The 18,031-nt window shown below is 39.5% G+C and overlaps 1 protein-coding gene across 8 annotated transcripts in view; it reads left to right on the plus strand.

The window, feature by feature from the left end:
- Positions 1-18,031, plus strand: part of PTPRK (protein tyrosine phosphatase receptor type K) — a 326,159-nt gene that overhangs the window by 218,400 nt on the left and 89,728 nt on the right. For all 8 annotated transcript variants that reach the window (XM_075414077.1, XM_075414080.1, XM_075414079.1 and 5 more), the window contains exon 7: positions 11,109-11,411. In XM_075414077.1, coding sequence (XP_075270192.1) covers positions 11,109-11,411 — 303 coding nt within the window. The remainder of the gene's footprint in view (positions 1-11,108; positions 11,412-18,031) is intronic.

Raw genomic sequence — 18,031 nt, forward strand, 5'->3', positions numbered from 1 at the left:
TGCATGTGAATGAAAAGCAGGTTTGTTGGGTTTGCATTTAAAAACACCATCTGTTCTGTATGAAGCAAGATCAAATGCTCATTAATTAATCACTTTTTCATAAAAACATCGTACTTTAAAAGGAGTATAAGTTATTATCAACAGCATCTAAAAGTGTTTTTCTTTTGCAGCTTCCATTAAGCTGCTGGGTTTGCCAGCTTTTTCTGTTATCACTCATCCAGTTTTATCATCAACTGAAAATACTCTGGGATAATTTTTCAGGAGCATTTTTGTGTCTTGGGATCATGAAATAAATCAGAAGTGTTCAGAGGAAGCTGGTAAAGAGAAAATTGTTTCTAAAATAAATTACCTTCTTTTACTGTAAGGTGAGTTATTTTATATTTTCCAAGTTTCTGCTCAGATAGGAAACAATAGCTTTGAGAAACACTAGCTGGCTGAAAGTAAAGCGGCAGGGCAATTTCTTTAGAGTATTTTATGCAGCTAAATGTTAATTGGAAATACATTATTCAGATATCATGGCCTATTTTAGAAAGCACTTCCCCAGCTTGCCAGTGCCTCCATTTGCGAGCAAGGCTTTTGTGTTGCTTTTGCTTTCTTTGTTGCAAGGACCCTGTTTCACAGTAGAGAAGAGACGCTGGTGAGCTCACTTCTACAGAGCCCTGCTGCTTTGGAGTAAAGGCAGCTCCGCAAGCAAAAGGTTGTGCAGGATTAGGTCCCAGTTCCCAAAATGGCCTTGCAAACCTTCGTAGCCAGATGGCAGTAGGAAAGAGAAGTGATACCATGTGAATTCTGCCCAGACCGAGCAAATTGACATAAAAAGCAAATGCTCCTTATGATCCTTTCCTTTCTGAAAACAAATATTTTAAAGAACTTTTCAGAAAAAAACCTTCTCTGTGGGAATTAACAACTTTGGACTGTGCTTTCTTATGAAAATTGGAGGACTGTTCCATTAGCAAATCATAAACAGTGCTTTGTGTGTTTACTCAAAAATACATGTTTTTTTCATAGTTACATCAGAGGACAGTTGAATTGGGTTGCTTAAAATGGACAGAAAGTTTTTTGTTGTGTAAAATATCTGTAAAGAAATACCAGTTTAAGGTGTTCTGGAGAGTCGTAGTTTAACCCAGCAGCCTGACATGGGGAAAACAGACTCCACAATCTGTAAGATTGTAAAGTAGGTATGTTTATTCGGCGCCAGGCAGCACGGGGGGTAGTCCCACCAAAGTCGTGCGCGCTGGGCAGTAACTTGCCTCTTCAATTTATACAGTCAAGTATTACATATTCATCAGATTTCCCAATCCACCTATACATGTGCATGACCAAACCGCACTTGCGCAGTGCCTCCTGGTGGTGGTCGTCGGGAGTCCCAAGATGAAGGCTCATCCTCTTCATCACAGTGTTCACTGATTGACGTTTGTTTCTGGGCAAACTCAGTTCTCTTCTGGCTTCCATCCAAACTGCAAGGTCAGTCTTAGCCGGTCCTAGGCAACTCCCCAGCCTTTATCAGGAACTACCCCCTTTGTAAGGAAATGCAAGACTCTCTGCCTCAGTTAATTTAAGCACTATCAGTTCTCTGCACAGTAACTATCAGGCAGTGCTGCTTCTACTAAATTCCTTAACTATTAGGCAAGGCTGCTTCTACTAAAATCCCTTTAACCGCTTCCTTCAAGCCGGCAACTAAGCACCAGGCAGCCGCTTGCTCACCCCTCCCCTACCCCCCCAGTGGGATGGGGAGGAGAGATGGACGAAAGGGGAAACTAGTGCGTTGAGATAAAGGCAGTTTAGTAAGGCAACGAAGGAAATACTAATAGTACTACTAATACTAATGTTAATAAGGAATATGCAAAACAAACTATACAATGCAGTTTTTCTCCCCACCCAATGACCGATTCATAGTCAATCCCCGAGCAGTGATTGCGGAACCCTGAATTTTGGAAAATTCTCAAAAAAGTTCAAGCTCCCAGACAAGAGAGGATTCGGACTCAGGGAAACGAGAAGAGCAGATAGCTTCCTTCCCCCTAGCCAACCCCCATTCATAAACTGAGCATGCTGTCTATGGTATGGAATATTTCCACTGGGCAGCCTGTGCTGGCTGCCTGGCTGTGCTCCCTCCCAGCTCCTCCACGCCTGCTCATTAGCCGAATACGGGAAACTGGAAAAAGTCCTTGGTTTCATGGCAACAACTGAAAACATCAGTGTTATTGACATTCTTCTCCTACTAAATCCAAAACACAGCAGCTACTGGGACAAAAATTAACTCTATCCCAGCCAAAACCAGGACAGAGGTATAAGGAAAAAGGATTCTTTACACTGGGACAAGTATTACGTTTTGATAGTTACTTGGCATTGGTCATTAACCAGTAGATTGAGAAGGTTTTTTGGTCATACTTAGGCAGGTTTTTGCAGGTGGCTGAGTGACTTAAGTAACAAAATTTCATCAGAATTCAAAGGTGGTAAAAATTCAAGGTAATCAGATAACTAACTTAAAAAAGAATTTGTCTGTTGGCACCTTACCAGCATTTTTAGAGTTCTAAGTACCTGTGAAAATGGTTTCTGATTTTCTTCAAGATTTTAATGTCAGAGGAATTCTTCTTTGCTCACCTGTGTTATTTTTGTCTGCATTTATGAAGAAAACAAGTTTGCTTATATTTTCAACTTGCATTCCTAACTTTGTATGAACCAATGAAGAAAATGAAGCCAATTTACTAAAAATTTTCCGAGTACTTAAGGAAGAGTGTTCTGTGCAATAGAAGCTATGAGTTTGGTCATCTGGAGTTTAAAAAAAAAAAAAAAAAAAGGGATAAATACTAGAATTGTTTCACTGGCAGGACAAGAAAATATGATGCATATACAGCATATTCCTTACATGATGCAGTCTCATTTCTGTTTTTAAGTCACTTTATGAATTTTTGTCTCCGCCAAGGTGTATCATATACGTTATATAGCATATATATATAACTATGCAAGATACACATTGCATGATATCGAAAGGGATAGACAGGGTGCAACATACAGTTATTCCTTGGATTTACCATACAAATGCAGGACTGGAAGAGCAAGTTCCTGGTCTGCGACCCAGACTGAAGTTGGAGGCTTTGCTGGTGGCAGGGAGAGGGCTTGGAGGGTCAGCGGTTTCAGGCAGGGCCCCAGGGGCTACAGGAGCCAGATGGGGCAAAATGGACCTGGGGACACATTGGTTTGGGAACGTTGCAGTGGGTTTGTAGGCAGAGAGGATGCATTTTGTTGAGTGTTTTATCTCTGTGTGGGGATATGCACGTACGTGCACAACTGTCTGTGCGTGTACATGCACGCACACATGTAGGTGTAAAAGTTTTAAGTGGGTATTGTCATTACTGCTTGCAGTTTTCAGTTCTTAGTCATCAGAGGTGAATCTGGCCCTAACTTTATTCATAGTCTGAGTCTCTCTTCTGTGCTTACTATTTATTTATTATAGACTGTGTTTCACATTTGGTTGCTTAATTTCATATGGTGATACTTGTGCCTCCTGACTTGGAGGACTGAAATTTTTTAATACAGGAGAAAAGAACTCTAACTTTAATGCTCTCCATAGAAAACTCTGGTTTTGCTTGTTCACACTACTCCAACTTAGGCATTTTGTGTGATACTCATAACATCGTAAGCTTCCAAATATATTGTTTGTAAACAAAACGATAAAAAGAAGTTTATGAATGTGCATTGGAGAGAAATGAAAAATGTATCATCTAAGCAAACTAGTGATTTATATTCAAATAAATGTTTGTAAATGCTTTCTTCATAGCGTTGAATGGTTAGGTTCACTGTTAAGGTGGGTAAAAAGTGTTGAAGTGTGTGTGTAAATACATATTATATATTCTTTTTTAATATATTCTTTATAATATAATTTTACTTGTTTAGATGATTAGTCTTCCGTTCTGATTTAATATGTCCATGCCACTAATATTTAAGTCAAAGGTTCATTTTTTTTCGTCCATCACTATTAATTTTGTAATTGACTTTATACAATTAATCTTGACCATTGCAATCCTGGACAGGTTTTTTAGGAATTTAATAATGTCAGGCTTTCCTTTTGTTTACTCTTGCAGTCTAATGCTTGTTGACATGCTGATTCATGTTTTACAACACCAGATAGGTTTTGTTCATCTGGAGGAAGGAGCTTAAAGAGGTCATGCCAGATTTTCCTCTCTGCTACTAGACTATATATCTACTTTTAATTTAAACTCGGGGGTGGGGGGAAGTGGATTTCTGCAGCTAAGCTAAAATGAAGGAATCAATGGAATTTATTATCAAGGGTTGCCTAATCCCTAAAGCTAGTAGAAGACTTCAGAGCTATTGATTACATGGTAAGGATGCACAAACTGTTAATCATGCATTGAGGCAATAGAATAAACATACTATCAAGAAGGAATGGGCAAATAATTGCCAGTAGTGCAGTTATATTTCATCTCTTTACCTCTGAAGCAGGGACAGCTATGTTTTGCATCCAAAAAGGTATGTCCTAAAATATATTGAATATCCCCTCATTGCTACTGAACCAGTGTAGTACAGCTGATTATCTGTGTAATAATTCAGATGTTTTCTTCAGCTCCCTGAGGTATGTGGTCAATAAGAAATTTGTAAGCTGGCTTAATAAGTCAGTTGTTAGATGAAGTGAAAAGAGAAAAAGCTCATAGATTTTCATGCAGTTGCAATATAGCCTTTGTTTCCAACAAAATACATCTGTAGTGCTAGTACAATATAAATGCCATTGTTTCATTTATTCTGGGTTCATATTTCACATGACAAATAGATGGACATATTAATGTACACAAAGTGGGTTCTTTTTGTGTTTGCATCCATATTTGTATGCATTACACATCTGAGAAAGGAGATCATATTGTTAAATAATGGAGTTATTTGGAGTTACTCTGAACGAAATGCTTTTGTATTTGTAGATTAATAATCCTTGAAATACAAGGGTTTCATCATGGGTATTTTAGGACCGCTGTCCTTACCTAGGGATTTTTGTTAGCTTTGTTCGTAACGTAATTGTAGGATGCTCCTTTGACAGGCAGCAGAACACCCACGGAAATGCAGAAGTGATCACAGCTGGTGCGCATAGTTCTTGCTCAGACTTTGGTTGTCTGTTGAAATGTGTAACTCTAGTCCAGTCCTTTTCAATGAGTGATACAGCAGATTTTAGATACAGCAGTCTTAACCAAGCTTATGACGTGAGGGAACTTGGTATCCATATAAAACGTTTCTACGCGATTCATCGCTCACTAATAACAAAAGTAATGCCAGTGTCTCACCAATAACTGAGAGTAATGCAACTGAAATGAGCAAGTGAGGAACCTTTGTTTATTGTTTTCTCACTGCACATTTGACAGCTATTCTGGTTCAGGTTGTGCTTCCTCCAGTGGTTTTCACTGATACCATTTGTCCACGCTCTTATCAGGGGTCTTTTTATAAGAATTCTTACAGCAGCAGAACTGTCACTTCTTTTTTTTTGAGTTTTGGGAACATTTTCTTTTTGTAGGACCTTGCATGAACTGAGGAAGCAGCAGGAGGCAGAGTGACATCTTAGAATAATCCTCTTTTATTTCCCACATGCCAAGAAAAGACCTATCCTGGAAAGGTCAGGAGAAGCCACAGGACAGAGAGGCTCATGTTCTCATAAAGGAAAGTCTGGGGAATTCCAGTGGCTGCTCAGACTGAGAATATTAGCAGAAAAATTAGGACTTTTTTTTTTCTCTGTCATTTTTGTTTTAAAATGTAAGGGCAAGATAATTGAAGGAGCCTCTGTGAGAAACACCACATTTTAAATTTTACAGGGTTACTATCTTAAACCAAATTTACTCTACTTTTTTAATAGTTGTCATACATTTGTGTGTCAGAGTTTTTATTTAATATAAGCTCCACATCTTTCCACAATTCCCTCAAACCTTACGCAATTGTATATGTTATCTCACCTTCCAAGTCCAGTTAGTTTTCACCTCCTGTTTCACCAACGAAGGCGAACAGGGTCACTCTGAATCTTGATACGAATTTCAGTCAGGGTAGTTAAAGCAGAAATTTGAAGTCATCTCCTGAGTGTAACGCCATACCAGAAGCAGTTCAAGGGAGGGGAAAAATCCGACAGCCAACCCCAATTAAAGAATGTATACACAGACAGTGTATACATAGCATATGGTGGTGTTTGAGAAGCACCGTCTTTATCTGAAGTGTTTGTGCTTTAAAATTTGTCTAATTGTTTCCTGTTTCATGAGAATAAATGTTTTTTCTGTCTGCTGGTCAGAAGATCTAATTCCTCTCCCTCTGCCAGGTAAATGGAAATTAAACTGTCTTGCAATCAACATTTAGGATTTCTGAGGAAAGGCAGCAAAAGCAAAGGACTTGTCATGCTTTACTAGCCTCATTTTATGGGATTTTTGTCACAACTTCAGGACATCTTTTTGTGTCTGATTGACAGCAGAGTAATATATATTATCATTAAAAATGGGTTCTGAGGAAATGCATACTCTCACCTTGCTGCTTCTGCAGCTGTGAAGGCTTTTGTTTTCACAGCCATCTCTGTGTAAGTGAAGATAATCTCTACAAAGAGGCTCCGATATTGACCTGTCATATCACGTGTTGCTTATCAAGCAGCAAAGAAATTGAATTTCATTTTATCTGTTATCTGGAACGTCTTACTAAATCATCCTGCAGTTGAGAGGTGGTATGGGGTCAACAGGTTCCGTCTCTCTTGCCATCTATCCCTGGATTATTAACCTTTGCAGAATTACTAAAGCTGTTCTTTATTTTATCCCGTAAAGTTGGGTTAAATCTTCTTGATCCATAGATGGTTACGAGTGAGCGCCACATGCGTGTAATTCTGTTATTTAATACGGTTTCTGGATAAGGAATGAGGATTTAGTAATCTGTTGAAGTGCAGACATCTTTTATTATTCAGTTATTTCTGTTCTTTTGATATTCTCCCAATGCCTCTGGTTTTAATTAGTTCAGCGAGAGTAAAAACAGTCAGATCGGATGATGGATCTGAGTCAGTCAGCGAGCGCTTGGTAGTATTCCTTTGCCAAGAGATAAAGGGAAGGTGATGAGGAGGAAGACGATGGAGTTAGTCTGGTATTGCCAGGCGCTGAGGCAGAGAGGCAGGCTGCGAGCAGAGGTGGGCCTGGGGAGGAGGCTGCGGCAGCAGCCGACCGGCAGGAGGGGTCTGGCAGAAGGGAGCCTGCCCTCAGGAGAGGGGCTCTGGAGGATGAGGCTGGAGGTTTGGCAGAGGAAGTAATGCAGACTGGAGGGCACAGTTAGGTTCCTGGCTATCCAAATCCTCCATATGCCTGGTTGCCATATTTCTGTTCGAGGAGGTGACTCTGCCTGTCAGGATGTTCAAGTTTAAGAGCTTGATACGGTCACAGAATATTGAATTTCCTGCAATAGCAGAAGTCTTGAGGGCCTTCTGCTATCACCACAAGACATTTCCTCCAGTCTTAAATATATTTTCTGCTGGGGAACAAGCCTTGAAAATACAAATTATGAATAATCCCTCCCAAAATTTTAATTTTAAATACAAGATTTAATGCAAAAAATATGCTGTTTCACTCAAATTCCAAGCTCTCAATCAAGAAATCTTTCAAAACAAATTAACCAAACTATTGTTTTTCAAATAATTTGTCCTTATGCTCAGATATTCACTTAGTGTCTGGGTACTGTTATGCTTTTTTAAGATTGTTCTAAAATAATCTGAAAAAATTTCTTTAAAGAAGAACTAGAGTTGTGGAGTGGAGTTAGCATTTCTCTGGAAGCACTGGCAAATAAACTGTAAATGAGCTCTCTGAATTGCTGCAGCTTGCTGGTGCTGTCCGGTGGCCAGAGCACCGGTGACCTGGGAGCTTGGTGCAATTCTGTTTTCTCATGGCCCTAACAGTAAATCACCTTGTAGCTTTGAACAAGCTATTAACCTTTTAGTGTCTCTTTCTCCTCACAGAAAAGGATTAACACCGTTTACCTGTCTCACAGGGGTAATTGGTAGATTAATGTTTGGAAAATACTAAGTGCTTCTTGCCATTATTATTGAAACTCCCTCTGATAGGTTAAGAAATGAACAGAAATTTTGGGACAGTCTTATTTCTTCCCTTTTTGACATAGGGTGCCAATTTGACATGAGTAATTCATCAAAGAAATGAGAAGTCATAGGCTTGAACGTCCATGTATTTTGGATAATTGACTGAAAGAGGAGAGGTGAGAAAACAAGTGGGAAAACAAGACGTAAATTGATTTACTGGGATTAGTAGAACTGAAAAAGTATCCGAAGATCAGAAGAGAATGCATAAATTGAAATTAAATCCCAGCAGGATTAGTGAAATGTGTCAGTAAAATGCAAACCCTAAAGGATGAAGAAAGGGAAAAATGGCAGATGAGCACTTCTTATTGCCCCCTTTGAGAACAAAGTCATTCTTAATGAGATGCTGATATTTTTGGGAAGCCTACTTGAAAATTCAATAGTGTTTTAGCTGAGAAAAATAATTATTCAAAGATTGCTTTCTGCTGAGGTGTTACAGATGGAGACTTTGTGATGTGGTAGTTTAAAACAATTGGTCTTTACCTCTAGAGAACCCTGAGATTAATGTTGCCCAGAAAGGAGAGTAAAATTGTGTTTTTAAAGCATCGTTTTAGGAGCAGTGGGACAGTTGGCAGAGTTTACCAAAGCTGTTGAGAGACACTGCAGGCTTTAATTACCATCTCAATATTGCAGAAGTTGTTTAATTTCTGCCAAAGAAGGGAATAGTTGTGAGAAAGTGAGATCACACTCTGTCTTTCGTTCTTTCCTTTTTGACAGGTGAATAAAGGATGCTTTTCAGTATCGCCTCTGATACTGTGACACATTTGTAAAATTTGCATAGAATTGTAAAATAATTTTTCTTTAAGATTAACAAAGCTTTATTTTTTTTTATTCTCTTTTGAAAGTGTCATCCAGCATAGTGTGAATGCAGTTTAAGTCTTGTCATGAAAGAAGCAAGATGAAAATGGAGTGCATTTCCTGCTACTGATTAGTCGGCTTCAGACATGCAGAGATTCGACCTTCGTGGCCAGACAACATGTATTATGTTGTGTTTATTTTAGAGGTTCTAATAAATTTTAAATTCAGGTTTGAATTCCGTCTCAGGTGTGGCTGGTTGAAGACACAACCTAGATTAGTAGAATAAAGAGGAAATTATTAAAATGAGAAGAATCGTTCCATTTTAGAAGGAAAAATAAGCCTGTAATACAAAACTTCCTTGGTGAAGGATATGTTTAGTCTTCTAGGCCTCAAACTCTAAGTCAAGAGTATGTATAACTATTTTTTTCACTGTCATTCATACAAGAAGGCAGCTGCTAATACATTTTTTTTTCTTTTAGCAGTTCTCTTCCTCTGTGACACCTGAGTGTGTTCGAGTTTTTTCTAAGTGCTTGCAGAAGCCAAGGAAATACTGATTCTTTGAAGACTCTTACCAGCTCCTTCAGCAGATCTACTGTGTTGCTACTTTTTTTTTTAATGACTGCCTCACACCTGTCTCTGCTTGCTAAAGCACCAGCCATTGTTTGCTCTATAAAACCCCTTTTTTTCCTCCTTCTCTTCAAGTCTCTTATCTCTCAAGGACCTTTTCAATGCTATCTTTCAGCTTCAGATCTCTATTGTCACAGTATACAATATGTTCAGAAAGCTACTGCCCAGGAAGTCTACTTATTCATTTGTATTTTTCGCCGTATGTATGATAAATCGGTACTTAAGGGCAAAGGGAACATGCTTGTTCAAAATCCAGAGAGGGAAGGATGGCTCACGGAAACAAACAGGCACAATTTTTAATCCTTCACACTCACCATGTTACTAGGAATACCTTTATGTTATATTTAGAATTTGGTTGTTTTGATGTTTGAAACTAAATGTTTGCAGTTTGTCTGGCAAGCTGCATGCTGAATAGATTACACTGATTCACATTTCCTTATTTCAGTATACCATCTGTGCTTTTGGCTGGTTGTTATCCTGGTTGGGACTCTCGTTTCATAAATGCAAGTTACAAAGAACTGTTATGCTCAGAAAGAGAAATCCTATATTTTACTTCCTTGAACAATCTTGACTGTTTTGACCTTACACCAGCAAGGACACGAGGCTGAAGCTGTACCTACAGCAGGCTTTATTTTCTCTGGTGAACAGGGATGCATTAGCAGGATATAAAGATCCCCTTGGTATACTTCCAGTGAAACTCTAGTATATATAGTCATGGTCATGATTTTCATTGTGTAATCATTTTAATTAAGTTCAACGATAAAAGTTAGTCTCACATGAGGAATGAATGTGCTAGAGAGACAACGAAAGATTGATGACAGCTTGGAGAGCATCGTGTACTCTGCTGGTGGAAATGCATGTGTGGAGAGCAGCTGAGCTTGGCTAACAGGTCAGAGATTACCGGCTCAGAGCAATGTCCAGACAATGTTTTGGGGACCCAAAAGAAGCGGGATACAATGGGAATATCCAAAAGCATTTTTGGTAATATTTTTGAGGGGGGTTGCTTGACAGAATAGCTTCATTACTAAAATAATAAACATTAATTAATACCTGCATAATTTTTGTAACTGCTAGCTTAGTAAGGTAATTAGTATAATTAGTATACAGCATTGTTTGGTGGCATGATAAATCATAGTGTAGTGAAAGCTGACTTTTTACCACTATGATGTATTATCTAATTTGTGCAGGTAAAAAAAAAAGTGAGGGGGAAATCAAGAAAGGAAGCCAGCGGTGACAGCTGGGTGGCCTTTTGGTCTCTATTCTTGCATCTGCTGCATGTATTCTCAATTGCTGTGAATCGCTGCACTGTTAATTAACAATTCTTGTTCTCACTGTTGCTAAGTCTTAATCACTGATCGAAACCTGCAAAGAGAGGCCGGAGAAGAATGAAGTAAAAAATCACAGACTGGCAGGTTTTTTCCCTTCAGGGTACTTGTACAAAGGATGCTACTTCTTCCAGTAATAAGTCTGTGTTTGTTGGGTATCTCCTTTGCTTTCGCATTTCTGGAGGCATCATCTACCAGTTACATTTCAGTGCAAGGATGAAGAACGTTAATGTTTTTCTTCATTATATCCTGTTTTCTAGAACCTATGCGAACACCAAAAACGTTGAAGATTGCCGAGATCCAGGCCAGACACATCGCTGTGGATTGGGAATCCCTGGGTTACAACATCACTCGTTGCCACACTTTCAATGTCACTATATGCTACCACTACTTCTGCGGACACAATGAGAGCAAGGCGGACTGCTTGGACATGGACCCCAAAGCACCCCAGCACGTTGTGGATCACCTGCCTCCCTACACGAATGTCAGCCTCAAAATGATCTTAACCAACCCAGAAGGGAGGAAGGAGAGCGAGGAGACCACAATCCAGACAGACGAAGATGGTATGTGTAAATGCTGTTACGGAGATTACATCCAAGTCCAGTCTAGACAGGTGGAAGGAAATGATTTTGTGTGTTACAATATGTGTCCTGAAGGATGGACGTTCTCTTCTATTAATGTATTAATTAGCCCTAAAACAGTAGCTTTCAAAGTATTATAGCTGCCACCCTGCATATATAGCCCAAACTGTCCATGTAGCGCACGTCAAACTCAATCTCTCTCTCGCAAGAAAAAGGAGGGTGGCTTCCCAGTCATTCCAAAAATGTGCTAACACACGTGACAGGAAACAAGTGGTGGTGTTAGGTGAAGGCTTCTTCACGGTTTAGGTGTAGTATTTAAAAATTAATTCGATTCTGTATATTTATATTTAAATACAGAGTTCACTGCTTAAAGACTCTATTCAAGATTTAAAACTTCTTCAGCAAATGTATCTGAGCAATATTTTATGTTGCAGGTTACAGTATATAGTATCTGTTAACTCTTTAAAAGCCACCCATCTGATTAAAGTTTTATTTTCTCAACTTGGGAGTTGAACTGGACGATGCTTAGGTCCCTTCCAACTCGAGATGCTCTGTAATTCTATGATTCCTCTTTAAAATGCTCTGAATGAAGTTTCATTGACAAGACAGTTGAACTTACCTTAGTTGGGAAGAGATAAAGAATAGATGTAGATATTAATGGTGACATTCAGTGGTTAGGCTATGAATCTTGGTATGAAAGAAATTAAAATAAAATAGGTATTTTTCACTAATAATATTTTAAAAGTGGTAGTAAAAAGCAATTTTAGTTTCCTTTTCTTATATTTAGATTTCATTAAAATACTGACAACAACAAAATGAAAATAGATACTGCCATCAGTAACAAAAAAAGAATCGTTGGACTGATGTAAAAGTGTAGATACATTGAGAAGACAAAATTGAAAAAGGTATTGTGTTTGCCTGTAAAATGGAGGCGAGAGTATAACTTTATATATGGATAGCAATCAAGGTTAGAATCTGGTAGAACTTCTTTGCCATATATTTTTAATTTTATAAGAAATAGAAGAGGAATATGTTTACTGTTGCAAGAAAGAAAAGAGAACAGCTTTTTAATTAGGTAGAATATGAGGAGCTGTAGAGAACTAGAGAGACATAGATGCATCATATGAAGATTTATTCACAAGTACAGATTTAGAATATTTCATGCAATTCAAATTTTAGCATTACTTTTTTTTTAAAGTTAATTATAAATACAATCCATGATTAATTATTTCTGTATGTGTGTTTACATTATAGATATTTATGGTTGCTATTTTCCTTGAGGTTAAAAAAAGGAAAAGTAGTAGTAAGATTGTTAAGTCCTTGGAAAATGGATTTCTTTTTCTTTTTAACTGAGTTCTCAGGTTATGGTTTCTGATACCCTTTATCTAGTTAGATGTGCGGAAATGGTGGCTGCTCATTATAGCAGTGCTTGTCAAGAGCACAGTCAAGTGCGTATATTTTGTCTTCTGGGTTTGTTGTGGGTTATTCTTGGAAAATGATGCACACAATGCACGTTTTGGTCTCAAGCTAGCACACCAATTTGCGATCAGTGAACTTGTTTAGTCTTAGCTTTGGTGTCAGAGGTACCATAGTGTAGAAGAAGCCTCACTCATTGAACAAAAGTTGCTAAGGTACACTATTTCAAGCAGATGTTGTTTTCAAGGAAGAATTAATGCATTTTAAAATGTACCTATATTTAGACACACTGGTGATGATAATGCTTGTGACCTGAAAATTGCTTTTTGTGAGGTCTGCTCCATGATACTATTGGAAATCATAGAATCATAGAATGATTTGGGTTGAAAGGCGCCTTACAGATCATCTAGTTCCAACCCCCCCTGAAATGAGCAGGGACATCTTCCTCTAGACCAGGTTGCTCAGAGCTCCACCCAACCTGGCCTTGAACACTTCCAGGGAGGGGGCAGCCACAACATGGTGTGTTACACAACGTGCACTAAATGAAATGCAGATTTTTAATTGTGCATTACCGATTGACTTGAAAGTCTATGTCCATTTTGTCATGTATTTCAAAATATAGAGCGTGCAAGCAACACAGGGCTTTCAGCCATCTCAGAGGATCAAAGGTGTATTCACACCTGCGTGTGCTCCTTGAGCTCTCATAGCAAGAGTAAACTGAGTTCTGTAGTTGACTGCCTGTGTGTATGCTGCTAGTTTAGTCCCATGTCCAAGTGAGCAGCTGTCTGTCTGAAACTGTTTTAGAACAGTTTGCACTCCAAAGCAGAACTCGGACTGAGAAGGTGAGAGCTACAGGCAGATACATGAGTCTGTGGCCCACATATTTCACATGTGGTCACTAGCAGCCTCATTGTCATGATGATTTTTGTAGGTTTTATAGCATGAGCACGATGTTAATTACATAGTGGGGGGCGTTGTCAATGATTCATTTATGAGAAGGAAAATAGAGGGATCACAGTATTTTCTTACATTTTTGCAAATAACATTAATTAGAAAAAGCCACTAGTTACATGATTATCTGAAACTGTGCATTTACATTGTGGACTTTCCATAAATACAAACTTTGAAAGCTTCAAATGACAACAACAACAGATAATAAACTTTGTGATAGCTTTTCTGTAGTGCAGCATTCTTTCCAATGCTATTCTTTCTTACAAGGATCTACTAATCAAATAAAAACTTTGTAGACTGTTGTAGTTAAAGGTGTCTGCCCCACGTTTTCATGTCTCTTCGTCTTTACCATTTTGCCCTCATCTTCTGTTGTTTTATCCATCTTCCCCATGCTTCCAGCTCTCTGTCCCTTTCTTTTCTTTTTTAATTTTGTTGTTGTTTTGTTTTAATTTTTCCCTTCATCTCTCTTCTTCTATGATTTCACCTCCTCCCTTCTGCTAGGAGCTTTACACATATTTGAGCTTATGGGATTTGCAAAATACAGAGGATTTCGGACTTTTGCGGGGCTCTGGTGCAAGACAGTGAGGATCTCTGGTGGTCTTTCATAAAGATTCATATTTATGTAAGGCTGCATAGCTGGGCCAGGCCTCCCGGAGTGGTGACTGAGCAGTGGATGGTACCAGGAGCAGAACTAACTCAGGGAACAATTGAAGGACAGGGTTATATTCAGCAGCTGTGCTTCATACCTGTGGAGCCGTGACTGACGAGTTAAGAAGGTTTTAATAGCTTGTAATTCAGTATCTGCAAGACAGCAAAGCCAGGAATATCAGTCTGAAAATAGCCTCTTTTCTGACCAGAGCTAGATCTGAATACTTGGTGGTTTTTAGTATTTCTATTGAACTTGGAATTAATCTTTGACATATCTTACAGTAATTTGCAAATAGCTGTGTTCCACGTAAAAAATAAGCCCTTGAGCAATACACTGTTAAACCAGTCATGCAAAAAGAAGATGAAAACAAGGAAACTTGTCAGTGTTTTATAGGTGAAACACCATCTTTCACTTTTGGGAGAGATCACGTCATCACTAAGATTTGGGAGAAAGCTTTTTCGGGCACTCAGCGCTATCTGCGCCATGGCAGGGACTCCCTGCTTCACCTGGCTTGTGTAGGAGATGGACAGTGTTTGAAGGATTTGATAAAGCAAAAAGGGGAAGGCTCGCACAATCTGGGGATGCATACATGCTGGGCAGAGATGATGTTTGGCATTTTGAACAAAGTACAAGAGCCAGCAGTGAACTTCTCACTTAGCATGAATCAGCAGCGTGCACGCGTTCTCGGAGCTGCCTGGTCACAAGGGCACTGCGAACTCAGAGGGACCCTTCCAAGAGCAGTGGATGGCGAATGGGATTAAAGCAGATAAATGCTTCCTCAGTTTTTAATTGGAAACAGATGCAAAAGGCAGTGGATTAGCAGGAATAGTGACATTAGCTCTGAGAGAGCAGCTATGGAGAAAGCAAATTGTGAAGCTCAAAATTGTTCGATGGTGATTTTATAACTAGTAAGGGAGTGTGTCAGCTAACAGCAGGCAAACAGCTAATTGAAAAAGATCACTTGGAATAGGATAAGTACCCATTTTGAGACTTAAAGTATACCAAACCTTTGGTATGAGCCAAAGGACATGCTCATTGGACACAAATGAGGCCCCCTGATCTTTCAGAGAGCATGGCTCATTCAGGTCTGTGCAGAGGTATCTAGAGCTGCGATGCAGGGTGAAGACACCAACTGTCCACTCATGCTCCTGGGGAAACTCCAGCAGGCTCACCACTCTGGGGAAACGGCAGAGAAAATGAGAAATGTTATAATTAGACGACAAAAAATTACAAATGTTAAATATTTAGTGTGCTTTCTACATGTGTGAAGAGAAAATATCTTCCACCAGCTTTGAGAGAGGATTTTGTGGAAACTGGTGACACTTAGTATTTTTCTGTGTTTGACAGTAGGGCTGTAAGTTGCCTTTACAAAAAAAAAATAGACTATATATATTTTTCTCCATTCACTGTTTGATATGAGAAGCACTTTTCCTTTGTGTTTTTTCAAGTTGTTCTGGCACCCCAGGAAAATAGTGGTCAAAAAAAAGGAGGGGGTAGAAAAGATGCTTCGATCAAAGGAAACAAACAAACAAACGATGCTTCAAGGAGCTTTGGAAAAACATAGATATAAAACTCTACAAGTACCATTGTAAAAATAACAAAAATAGCCCACCTGGGAGAAAAGTTAATGCAGCAAGATGAGCAGGCAGTATGTCCGATGCTGCAAAGGAGGGCTGCAAAGATTGCTTGAAAAGGCAAACTGTCTCGAAAATTGTGTAACTTTTCTAGCCAAGTGACACGTGCATGGATGTCAAGTGAACCTGGTATACTAACCCTACTGGGAAAAAATTGGCAAATGGTTGCAGTTAATGAAGATACATTCTTGACTAAGAGATATTAAGGTTCAATGTGAAGTTGGCCATAAATGCTGCTAAACGTATTGACCTCAGTCCTTGAACAAAAAGGGAGGCTAGTGACCCTCGTGTCATGAGCAGTGGCAAAATTTACTGTCAATATAGTCAAATAAGGGAGCAGTTTTTCTGTTATTTGCAGCAGTGAACTGAAACTGGGTATAACTGACCTACTGCCATTGACGAGAGGAGCTTGCGATAACCTATGTGTCCTTCAGCCTGCGAAAATAACCCCAGTTCTTTTTTTCAGATGGTAGGTCAGATCTGCTATCAGCATACCACTGAGAGAGAGAAAAGGTGGTTGCAGACAGACACGTGAGCACTTTCTGTTAAAGACATCAGAAAAGTTGATTTGTGAGAAAGTAAGAAAAATACTGAAATTATTAGCAGATATTTATATTAAGCTTACGCTGACCAAACGACAAATGAAGTAAGTGGTTTTAAGGTACTGTAGAGACTAGCAAAACAAGCTAGGTTTTATATTACTAGCTGGGGAAAAATTGGCCCTGAAATGCAGAATTATTGACCCTGGCTGAAACAACTTCTTACTTTCATTGCCTTTAGATACCTGCATTAGAAGCTTTATAGCTGAAAAAGTGATATTGCCGATGAGCCTCTGTGTTGCAGTGGGGTTTGACATAACGATGCCTACGAACAGGCCAGCATTAGCGACTGCTTCGGCAGTGTGCAGTGCAATGAGGGCTTACACTGGGGCCCACGAGTTCCCACCGTTCCCAAGCCCTGCGCTGGCTGGAGGCACTCTCCGAACATCAGTTTGCGTATTTTTAGACAGTTGTAAGGTGTGTGTGAGGGTATTTCGCCCTGACATGGAGAAACGTTTCCAAATTCCAGACAAGAGGAGTACTGAAGTCAGCGTTAGGTGTAAAAAGGCTGCAAACAAAATACTGCGTTGGGTGCCTGAGCCCCTGAGTTCAGCAAATCCAGAGCTCATGGGTTTTACCCCGTTTGATACTTGCACCAATATCTACAAGCGATTGCTGCTGAGACTGATTAGACTCCATCAGCTTGCTTAGTAGCTTGATTGTAAGCGTTTATCGTTGTTGGGATTATGTATCGGGTGGAAGGTGCGGGAGCACCGTCGCAGGTGTGAGCGGGTCGGTACCCGTGGGGGCCGGGTGTGTGCCGCAGAGCCGTGCGGGACTGCAGGCTTTTGCCTGGGGAGCGGGACTGCATGCCTGGGGAGGGCAGCACTGGCCCGGCTCCTCCGGGAGGAAAGATCGATAACCAAGGAGTGCGTGTGCTGAAGGGGACTAGGAATACGCAATCCGTTTTCTTCTCCATAGCGCCCAACAGCTTATTGTTCTTTGCTGCAAATGGTGCAACTTGAGCCATTTCGAAAGAGGTCCTTTTCGTCACTGCCTTTGCTGTAAATACTTATGGTAGACTAGTAATAGCAATCCTCATTTGATTGGTTTTTTTTCCCTTTTTATTATGTAACACTTGCTTCTATTTAAGCCTTACTCTCGAGTTGTAACAAAGCATAAAGTTAAAATCGTCAGAAACAGCAAATGGAAAGGTGGGCCATTTTAATTGCTTGTAACATTGAAACAGTAGAAGAGATTGGCCGTCACCGTCTCCTGAAAATAAGCATCTACCTTTGGAGAAAGGCTGTAAGTTTGCTGCTACACTTTTTGAGTACCACAAAGGAATTTTTCCCACTATAGCCGTGCATATATCTGCACATAGGCCTTACCATATAGCATAATAATACTCTG

This window comes from Opisthocomus hoazin, chromosome 2 (assembly GCF_030867145.1).
Source record: "Opisthocomus hoazin isolate bOpiHoa1 chromosome 2, bOpiHoa1.hap1, whole genome shotgun sequence".
In the NCBI taxonomy this organism is placed as follows: Eukaryota; Metazoa; Chordata; class Aves; order Opisthocomiformes; family Opisthocomidae; genus Opisthocomus; species Opisthocomus hoazin.